At 36.6% G+C, this 9656-nt stretch overlaps 1 protein-coding gene across 1 annotated transcript; it reads left to right on the forward strand.

Annotated features, from left to right (window-relative positions):
* Positions 1 to 2660: 2660 nt before the first annotated feature.
* pkdccb (protein kinase domain containing, cytoplasmic b) lies at positions 2661 to 8284 on the forward strand. The gene is made up of 7 exons (XM_081393962.1): positions 2661 to 3297; positions 3451 to 3567; positions 4771 to 5042; positions 5298 to 5377; positions 5476 to 5583; positions 6157 to 6333; positions 7591 to 8284. The coding sequence occupies exons 1-7, from the start codon at positions 2746 to 2748 to the stop codon at positions 7692 to 7694; spliced, it is 1410 nt and encodes a 469-aa protein (XP_081250088.1). The 5' UTR covers positions 2661 to 2745; the 3' UTR covers positions 7695 to 8284.
* The last annotated feature ends 1372 nt before the right edge of the window (positions 8285 to 9656 follow it).

Here is a 9656-nt window from a genome sequence, read left to right on the forward strand (position 1 = left end):
TCTCCACTTTTTGCAAAGTTTGATTGATTCACCAGAATGATTGACAATTAGGAGGACCAATAGTATAGGTGATCCACCCGGAAGTAAAAAATCCTCCGCTATACCTTTAAGAGGGCACATTAATTTAAAAAAAAAAAAAAGATGTTTATAATAAATACAACAATATTATATTAAAATATGAATTGTTCATTTTGATTTCATGGTGACTTTAAATGTGAATGTTTTACAAAATCCTGTTGTTTTTTGTTGTTGTTTTTTTGCAATAGCTGTTGAAGAAAAAGTAAAATCATAGCATACATTCACAAAAGAGTAAATTAGGTAGATTTCCTGGGAACTGTTCTCAAGGGCATTCATTATAATTTCCTACAATTTATTATTATTATTTTACCATTTAAATTTGTTACAAGAAAAAACTATAATATGCTATTTAATGGCATGCAGGTCCCCTTTTTCCTGGCTAATAATGGTGGAAATGTTTCTGTTGTTTCTAAAGCTACAATGATCTTGGTTACAAAGAGTGGTTGGTCCAGAAGATCCTGATAAATGTAAGTGATACATAACCATTTATACCAGATACTGCTGATATCCATTTTATATGCAAACGACCATGTATTTATAGTGTTATTCGACTGTGAGAAAGGCAACATTATGTTACACAGTTATTGGGCTTTATGTTTGACACTATAGGCAGAAAGGCAACATCACACACTGAGCTGAGATGATGAGACTATAATGAAATTCATTACAAATTTTAATGGCACCAAAGTAATATATTATTTATTATTATTATGACTCACTATTCTCTAGAGACAGTGTGCTAGAAAAATACTTTTTCTCACATGCGCCTTAACTCAACGAGTTTTGACATGATATGTGTTAAGCCCACAGTGTTGTCTCTGGAATCCATTCGAGCATGTTTGCTTCAGATCATGGGTGTTTCTGTTTTGGCAGTTATAGTAATCTCTAGTGGCACATTTCTCCCAGTGAGTGCTACATTGTTGTTTTATTTCCTTGGTGTATTTCAAGACAGAAAGACACATTTCCTTAATAAAAAAGCAGTGAGAAAAGGCTCAGTGGCAAGAGATATATGAGTGAAATAACATTTGCTGTGTTTCTAAACTGTTTGGTTTTAAAATAATGTGTAGCCTACCGGGTGGATTTGATGGGTGTTAGTGTCACTGACTACACATTAGTTCAGTAAAAGTTTTATAGTTATAAAAACGCTTTCAATAATACTGCAAGCAACTATAATTCACTCTTCGTCAGACACTAAGTGGAGGAAATGTTACGTTTTAAGACTACTTCAACTGTACAACACAAATTGGACCACATTTATATATAATGTGTGTTAAATAAGACATTAACTCTCTGTGTGACTTTATTACATCAATGTTTTAGGATTTTCACCTTTTTTGAACCTTAACATGATGAAATCTGATCTCACAGGAAATGCATGTTAATATCATTTGTAAACGGTAACGTGTCTCAGCCGATCATTTGCAATAGAAGTATATTAATACAGGCCTAATAAAAGGCCCATGATGTATTTTTTGACAGATGAGAGTGTTTTGTTCATGTGAGATGCATTTTCACCATCTGTGGTACACATATTTGCATCATAATATTGTACTTAATAACCAATATTCCCCTATACATTCTAAAAAATCTTTGGTATGCATGTTAAATATAAAAGGAAGTTTTACATGGTGGGCCTAAGATACTTTGCTACCACCTACTGACATAAAGAGGTAAGCTCACCTTGCAGTTTCTAAGTGATGCACATTAAAGGGATAGTTCCCCCCAAAATGAGTTTCTTTGTTCTGTTGAACACAAATAAGATATTTTATAGAATGCTCATGCTGGTAACCAAACAGTTGACAAGCCCCATTGACTTCCATAGTATTTTTCCCCTACTATGGAAGTGAATGGGTTAGGGTTATGGGGTTAGGGTCAACTATTTGGTTATCAACATTCTTTAAAAAATATCTTATTTTTTGTTCAACAGAAGAAAGAACTTGCGACAGTAATAAAAATGGAAAGACAAACTTGATTTTATAGTGAGAATATAACCGCAGCCTTGGCTAAATGCTTAAGATTACCCAGTTAAAGCAAGAAAACGAAGACATCGCTCAGGAGAACAACAAACGGGTGAGATAAGCTGAATTACCAAAAAAAAAAAAAAAATAGAACATGAAAGCTAAATAAATTTGCTAGCTGGTCTACAGTAAACAGTAGCCTAACTTGGATTGCAGATTAATAAAAACAAGAGGCTATACATTTATTTTGTTGTAATGTATTAAATTCTGTAATGGACTATTTTTCTTCAAGCTATCATCTAAGATAATCTAAAAATTGCACTTCAAGCAATCAATGTTTCATGTCAGTGTGTTTTATTTATTTATTCGTTCACTAACAGTCAGTTCGCCTCTTGCCTGAACCCTATAAGGATTTATTTTGCGATAATGGGGGTCTGAATGTACATTATCTTTAACATACATCCTTCAAAAGGTCAATGGAATGGTAAAAAACACAGAGCGTCTTTAGTGTGTGTGTCAATTGAGGTTGCATTGTGTGGGAGGTGATTATTTGGCCATGAGCGGTAGGACACGCCCAGGGGGCGTTACCACAGCTCACAGTTACTACACTAAATTACAGTGCGCACGTTCTGTCCGTGCCAGAGAGAAGTATGACCGAACACACCGTGTTGGATTTTGACAGTGCAGACTGGACTTATAAGAACTTACCATGACTTTCTCAAGGAATCCCTTTTGTACTTTTTTCCTTCTTGCTTTGTTGTTTTTTTCTTTAACCGTTTTTCTGAAAAAATGGCACTTTGGTCTCCAGGGGAACAAACCTTTTGGTGATGCTGCCCGCCCAGATGGTTTAACTCCAGAGCGCGAGAGACTACTTCAACAACTTAAGGAAAGACAACAAGAACTTGAGCTCCTGGACATTACATTTGATAATATAAAATCTTTAGAAGGGTTTAAGGATCCACATTTATCCACAAGTGAGAGTGTAAACTATATTAATGCTAAAACTGTTATTGGTTGTGAAGAACTTAGTGGCATAAAAGCTGTTGACTTTCTTGGTTCAGGTTACACTAAAACAGTGTTAAAAGCAGAGTTACCGCAAGGATTATTTGTGGCGCTGAAATCCGTAAACCATCAGGGCACTGACATGAGATTGTGCATGGACGATTTTAAAGATTCACAGGGCTGTCATGAGCTTGTTTCTTTCAAACTGAGGAAGGAGATTGTGTTATTGCAGAAACTGCAGCACCCCAATATTGTAGAGGTAAGAAAATCACCCTTATGCAATAACTTGGACTCTCTCTCCAGGTTGTGCTGTTGTTATGTAATGTTTTAGATATGCAAATGTTTAATATGTGCCACACATTGCATTTTGCCCCAGTTTATCCATCCACTGAACTTTTTGTGTTCATTCCAGCTGAAAGGTCAGTGTCAGGACAGCGCTCTGGTTGGTGGCATCACAACAGTTCTGGAGCAAGGGATGCCACTTCAGATGATACAGCTCCTGCAGAGCCCCTGGGAAGAGCGCTTTCGGGTAAGAGCACCACCCCCCAGGCCTCCTATGGAGTGTTAATCAGAGATTCCCCACCCACTGTCCCCCCACAGGGCATACCTGAGGTGGGGGTGGATGGAATTCTTCAGCTTGGGTGGATTAACTAGAGCCCCATCTCCATACCAACTGAGCCTGATCAAATAGTACCGAGGGACAGATGTCTGTCTCAGATGTCCATCCTTTTACTCTTCTTTACCCTGATAATTTCTCTGCACTGTTTGAGGGAGAAGGCGATGCCAAGTTTCACGAGGCGAGAGAGTATTTTCTTTCACGTTCACTTTGGTATACAAGTAGCAGGTGTTGAAACTCTGTGCCTTTGATTTTTGATAGGTTCTGATGATGATGACAAATGCGTTTAAGCTAAAGGGCTGTAATCGAGTGTCTCTTTGACATCCTTACCTTCTCTGAAATGTCTTAACACGTGGTCGAGAGTTATTCAAAAGGTGTTTGGTTTCATCCACCTCTGTTTTTAAAGAGCTGTGGCTGCGCTTTCTTATTCAAAGGGGACTTGATACCATTGCTATGCTCTCCAGTGTTAAAACATATAAGAAAAAACTATGGATAATGATGAGGACTAGTTAGTAAAACTACAGTTCATATTTACAGATTTATATAGTTTACGTTGTGCATATAGAAGTATCAACTTACTTTATTGATGCCCGAGGGAAATTCGGGTGTAAAACAATACATCAAATGTAGGTGCAAAAAAAAAAAAAAAAAATGCTATTCACAATGCAAATATCATGTTTTTAATGCGCATTTTAAGTTTAAACAAGTTACAAACAAGTGAAACATTCTACCAGTGCATGAGACAAAACACACTTTCACACATTCTTTGAAAACAAGCTAGTTGTCTCTTCAAATAAATGTATCTCAGAAAAGACTGTAAAACCAGTATATAATAAAAAAATGATATAATATCATATTATTATACAAAAAAATATATAATTTAAATATCGATAAAAATTTGTTTTTTAGTTTTATTGGTTCATAAAATTGGTAACATATGATCTGACCATTTAAATGATTTAATAGCAGTATATAGTAATTATAATACTAATTATTTAATAGTATATATAGGTTTTACCTGTACATAAAATTTGTAACAAAAACTGATCGACAGATGAATACAGCATGGGCCTGTTTTTGTCAGTTTTAGTAACTATTGATTGTGTTTGCGCTCAGGTCTGTCTTGGTTTAGTGCGGCTTCTTCAATACCTGACGCACTCGCCACTGGGATCGGTAGCCCTGCTGGATTTCCAGCCTCGACAGTTTGTTATGGCGTCAGGAGAACTCAAGCTAACAGACTTGGATGATGCAAGTATTCAAGAACCAGCCTGTCAGGAGGACTCAGACTGCCTGCTGCAGTTTCCGCTCCGCAATTTCACCCTACGATGTTCCCCCTCTAAAATCTGTGAAGGCTTGAACGAGATGAGGAACCTCTACAATGCCTACAGGTGAGTACTTCCCACATTCCATCTTTATTGTCTGAGGCAGATAATAAAAAGAGATGTTGTACAAGAATCTGTCATGGTCGGTGCGGGGAGTTTCAGGACAGCTTCTCCCCTCTTTGCCTGTAATGATTAATTCTCCACCCTGCTGAGTGTCAGGGAATCAGCTGTAGCATATTGATCTCGCAGCGTGAATTACCACTCTTCTGTTCTTGCCAGAGTTTCGGATGAATTATATGAATTCATTATTTTCCTCCCCAGGTATTTTTTCACCTACCTGCTGCCTCATCAAGCTCCCCCACTGGTGAAACCTCTTATTCACCAAATAATGAACTCCACAGGTGAGTTTTGCTGTGAAATTCATCTTGATGAACTCAACTTGGCTATCACAGCAAAAGTAGCTGTATAATGAAAGCTTAATTTTACATTCTGGTCACAGGGGATTTGAAGCAAAGCATTAATGAAACCCTGGTCGCCTTTGAAGAGGTTTTGCACACGTACAAATCTGGTCTGCACCTGGAGAATTTGCCGGCATCAATAACAAGAGGTAATGCATTAGTTTTAGTGATGAATTATACTTCTTAACAGTTTTCAGCTCCCGTTACATACATATTCAATCATTACTACTGAAAAAAAGCAATCCAGATATACCCAGAGCTCGCAGCGTGATGTGTCTCTGACGGCACCTTAAAGAAGATGTACTTCAGTCATAAAACATGTGTAACTCAATCCATCTTCAAGGGCCAGTTTTGTACCCCGTAAGACTCTCGCTACCTCTTCGACACCCATAAATCAATCACGTGGCCACAATAAACCTGCACAGAGGCATTAAAACAGCCAAGCATTGTCAAAGAATCTTCAAATCTTATGTCCAAACGCGTTCACAGCAACTCTTGTAAAAAGTTTCCACACTTTGAGATTTTGGCAGAGCCACCGCTCTTTTGTTGTCCCCACATGTGCGCTCACACATTTAGTAACATGAGATTCTGCCACTTTTACTGTGAGAGGACTCTTTTCTCTTAAAGTCTCTGAACGTGCTAATATTTTACAGATGGGTGTTACAACAGTGTTGAGTGGATCCTGGAATGGTTTTGATGCATTTTTTTTTCTCTTTGTGCAGATTATGCTGTCCTGAAAGGAATGAGGAGTGTTGCGAATATGGAATACAGATGCAGGCTGTCGTACAACCAGCAGGGCTGCGTGCTGTCTGTGCACAGTGCCAGAGAGGCGGCGCTCATCTGCACTTCTCATCCACAGTGCACAAGCTTCTCTCTCAGCAGCGAACGAACTTGGACAGGTCAGTGTTTGCTTTGGACTACTAGATTACAACAGTAGAATCAAGATTTGTTCTTTGGTGAAGCAAAAAGTGACACTCAAATTAATGAAATATATTTTCTCAAACCAAAAACAATCTTTTTACTTAGAGTTTAAAATAAATTAAAGCCACGTGTAACTCAAAACAGATCCCAATCACAGCAGAAAAAATATATCTAAAAAGTATTGTTTTTGTCTTGTCTTTTAGTACAAATATCTAAAAATCTTTAAAACAACATACATTTTGGTAAGACTTTACAAGAAGGTTCATTAGTTAACATTAGTTAACTAACATGAACTAACAATGAGGAATACATTTGTTACAGTATTTATTAATCGTTGTTAACGTTAGTTAATAAAAAATACAGCTGTTCATTATTTATTCATGTTAATTCACAGTGAATTAACTAATGTTAACAAATACAACCTTTGATTTTAATAACGCATTAGTAAATGTTGAAATGAACTAGAATTAATAAATACTGAAGAATTATAGTTCATTCTTAGTTCATGTTACGTTAACTAATGAACCTTTATTGTAAAGTGTTACCCATATTTTGTAAAACATTTTTGCAAGATTGTGTATATTTTAATTGTTTAATATTTTGAATATGTTTCTCAGCCCATTGGCAATTCTGTTCTAATTTTAAGAATAAACCTCAATACATTTTGTTAGATTTATGTTAAAAGTGTGTTTAAAATTGAGAACCAAATTTAGTTAAAACAGTGTTTTAAATTTACTTTTAAAAAACAGATCATTTTTTTTTTCAGATAATGTATCTTGAATTTAGTTAGCAATTCATTTAAAAAATGTCTTAAGCATAATCCCTACTATATTTTGTTAGATTTATGCTTTAAATAATGACGACAGGCACAATTTAAATATGAAAAATAAACTTCATCCAAGATATATTATCTGAAATATCTCGTAAATTTTCTTCTAAAGTAAACCAAAAATAATGATTAAAATAATGATTTTCGCAGTGTGTTATTTGAGAAAGAATGTGTTTTACAAGGAAAATGGTAGCGATAAATCCTCAGGACCGTTTCGCTTTGGAAAAAACGCAGCACAAAAACCTCTGAAACATCAAATAAATATCTATTCGATGAGCAGGCCTTCAATAAAGCGGTGACTACCTCTGTTCAGTATTATAAATCATCTGAAAACATGACCGTTGTGTCTGTCTGGGAACAGACTGTGTCTAACCCAAGGGCTCTCTTTGCCTTTACTTGTCTGCAGGTCGACTTCTTGCCGCTTTCAGAAGTGGCTTCAGCCATCTGGTTCCAGATGTGAACTCAGCAGTGTACATGAGGAGGGTTAAAGCCTCGGGAGCAGTGCTTTGAGAAAGAGAAAGCCAGAGGAACTGGGGCGGGGGGGAATTTGAGACAAATGAATGTGTTATATTTATAGGCATCTTACTCAATGGCTGTTTGATCTCCCTGCCAATCCTACACGCTGCCAAGGAGCGTTTAAAAGGATTTCCCTTCAGGTATAATTGACCTGAAAAAATCAGAAAGAAAAATACAGCCTTCTAACTTTTTCTCCTGTCCTACGTTCACATGGCATGGTCCACTGGAAGGACATTGAGCCTATTTTACACTGGCTAATGCCTGCAGGAGGAAAAAGAAAACAAGCTCTTTCACAGATTTACTTTGATGTTAATGAGGCCAGAAGTTTGCAGCGTTTTGCTGGATGCCAGTGTGTGCTGAGAACCGTGTCAATAGGCGGAAAAGTGCTGAAGCCACAAACGTGCAGGAATGTTTAGTGGGAGTCATTGTCTTTCCTGTATTAACTGATATATATATAGGAAGTGCGCCATACTTCATCCCATGGGTGTGTTCATTTTCTTCTTTCAGAGAAAGAGACATTAATGTTATTTGTGTGGATATGTTCGTTCTGTTTTGTTTTATTCATTTTTTAATACAAACCAAGTAAAAAAAAATCATTTGTCTTTCATTACTATAAGGACAGTTTTCCGATCACGTCAACAGAAACCTTTTTGCCGTTACTACATTGCAACATTACCATCTTAATGTTATCAGTGCTTTCTGTTAATTCACTTTTCAGGTGTGAAATCAACTGTCGGCTTTTCCATTCTCCTCTGCTTGTGTTTTAGCAATCATTTCTGAAGAGACCTCCAAGCGCAAAGTTTACACAAAACCTTTCCAACGCATGTCAATAAATCACTTGCAGGGTCATTATAGTTTAATTGTTACATGTAAATGTGGCTTGTTTGGGGCCCCTTTCTCATGGAGAAGCCCCAAAACAAAGGAGCATTAGGAACAATTAAAGTAAATCTGCTGTTAGCACACGAATGGGGCTGCCATCTGCCCTAGTTAGGGGTTTCCATTCATGACTACATAGATATGCACAGATAAGCCCAGCTATGGTTTCAGGGGCAGGGAATGTTTAGGTGGGAGCCATTGTCCCTCTTGCATTCCCCTGGTGCTCCTGGGGTTTGGCCACTGATAAGAACTTTTGCAATTATTTTACATTATCTGAAACACTTGATATGAGAATGAGTTAATGTAGAGTAAATCAGCAGTGATGGAATTATCCAAAGGTTCACTCACCATGCAAACTGTTGGTAGAATAATGTGAGGTGGGTTGTTTGGGTCTAATAATTCAATCTAAAATGCATTAAATATGTAATTCATACATTCAATGACTTGCTGTCCTGATATAAAGAAGAAATAATTAATTGAAAATCAAACCACTCTAAAAAATGCTGGGTTGTTTTAACCCAATAACCACGTAAACCAGTAATTGGATTAAAAATGTAATTAAAAAATGTAACCCAACGGGTGGGTTTGTCCATATTTGACCCAAATTTGGTTTAAAACAACCCAGCATTTTTTTGTGTAGTTTGGTATCATAATTTATTCTAATTTGAATATATTTTATCAATATTGCTTCCTTGATTATTAATATTTGAAAAATGGTGTGACCATAGACTGTAGTGTGCGACCAACATGCAGAAAAAAACATATAACAGGAAATGATATCATAGAGAGGACCCCTGCAGACCCATGTGGTCAATAAATCTTAAATAATTAGCCACTTTTAAATAATAGAGCCACTTTTAGCAGCAATAAATACAGCTTTTCTCTATGACTTTATCAGTCTCTCACATTGTTTTGGATGAATTTTGGCCCACTATTCTTTACAATGTTGCTTCGGTTCATTGAGTTTTTTGGGCATTTGTTTATGCGCAGCTCTCTTAAGGTCCAAAGACACTTAAGGGACTTGGACTGGGCCAGAACAACACCTTGATTATTTTCTTTTTCAGTCATTCTGTTGTAGAT

The sequence above is a fragment of the Scardinius erythrophthalmus genome, assembly GCF_964197995.2.
Source record: "Scardinius erythrophthalmus genome assembly, chromosome: 19".
In the NCBI taxonomy this organism is placed as follows: Eukaryota; Metazoa; Chordata; class Actinopteri; order Cypriniformes; family Leuciscidae; genus Scardinius; species Scardinius erythrophthalmus.